The 1078-nt window shown below is 39.9% G+C and overlaps 1 protein-coding gene across 1 annotated transcript; it reads right to left on the bottom strand.

The window, feature by feature from the left end:
• Nucleotides 1-252: 252 nt before the first annotated feature.
• Nucleotides 253-804, bottom strand: LOC137716992 (uncharacterized). Its single transcript, XM_068456318.1, has one exon. The coding sequence runs from the start codon at nucleotides 802-804 to the stop codon at nucleotides 253-255; it is 552 nt and encodes a 183-aa protein (XP_068312419.1).
• Between the last annotated feature and the right edge of the window lie 274 nt (nucleotides 805-1078).

Below are 1078 nucleotides of genomic sequence, written 5' to 3'. Positions count from 1 at the left end.
GAAGAATCTTCAACCCAGTATCCCTTGTTTAAATCCTCCTTCTTCCCTTAAGGTAGTTTAGAATTATAGTATCGCTTGTAATAAAAAAAACTAATCAATCACAGTAAGATTAGCATTAGATTGTTACATTTCTTGTAAATGGAAAGTACCCCTTTTGACGCTAACTATGATGGGATGGTGGTTGTGTTACATAGAGAAAAAATTAATAAAGTCTTTCCAAATTAAAAAGGTTTACAATTTAGAGTTTAAAGTTTAAGGTTTAGGGCTGATTAGTTCTTCCCGGTTGATTGCGGAAATACAACTAGAGCTCCTTGCAATACCCCCATTGCTCTTTCGAACACTCTCATCTCTAGGACTCATAGATTTTGCCCTAATTCTTGAACTCTTTAGGAAAATCTCTCTGATGGCCTCAGCTTGGTACAAAACGGGGTATGTCCTACCAAGCCAATTGAACTTTTCACAAGAACTCATATGCTCATTCACAGCCGCTTCTCGTTTGCCTCCATTCTTGTCCATCTCTTCCTTCACAGCTTCAGCACATAACCCACAAATTAACTTCCCCGAAAACTGGCTGCGCACACGATCTATGTACTCGTTCATGCACTCCTCGGACGGGCCACAGCACTCACACTTGGCATCCTCAACCTCAGATACGGTTGGAACATGAATGTCATCGTCAATGGCTTCTTTGCTGCTGATGCTGCTGCTTAGTTCAGCTGAGATGTCAGATATGGTTCTTTGGAGACTTCCCATTGAGAGTCTTAGTGGCTTGCGGACAATGTTGGCCTTAGAGTATGAACCCATCTGGTTTTCTCTGTTTAGTGGCATGAGGGTGAACTTGTTGAAATTCTATGTACTTTGAAATTTTGGGTTTGAAGATTTATGGACTTGTAGGTTCTACTTGTAATTTAAATTGTTTTCTGTTTTTTCTCTAGATGTAAGTGTATCGGAACTATGAGTACATGTGAAAGAGAGACACAGAGAGAGAGAGAGAGAGAGAGAGAGAGAGAGAGAGAGAGAAGGCTTCTGAATAAGCAAGATTTTTCATGAAGTGTTGAAAGATAATAGGTCTTTTCTG

The sequence above is a fragment of the Pyrus communis genome, chromosome 15, assembly GCF_963583255.1.
Source record: "Pyrus communis chromosome 15, drPyrComm1.1, whole genome shotgun sequence".
Classification (NCBI taxonomy): Eukaryota; Viridiplantae; Streptophyta; class Magnoliopsida; order Rosales; family Rosaceae; genus Pyrus; species Pyrus communis.
The sequence above is the reverse complement of the archived record's forward strand: the minus strand, read 5'-3'. Positions and strand labels throughout refer to the sequence as shown.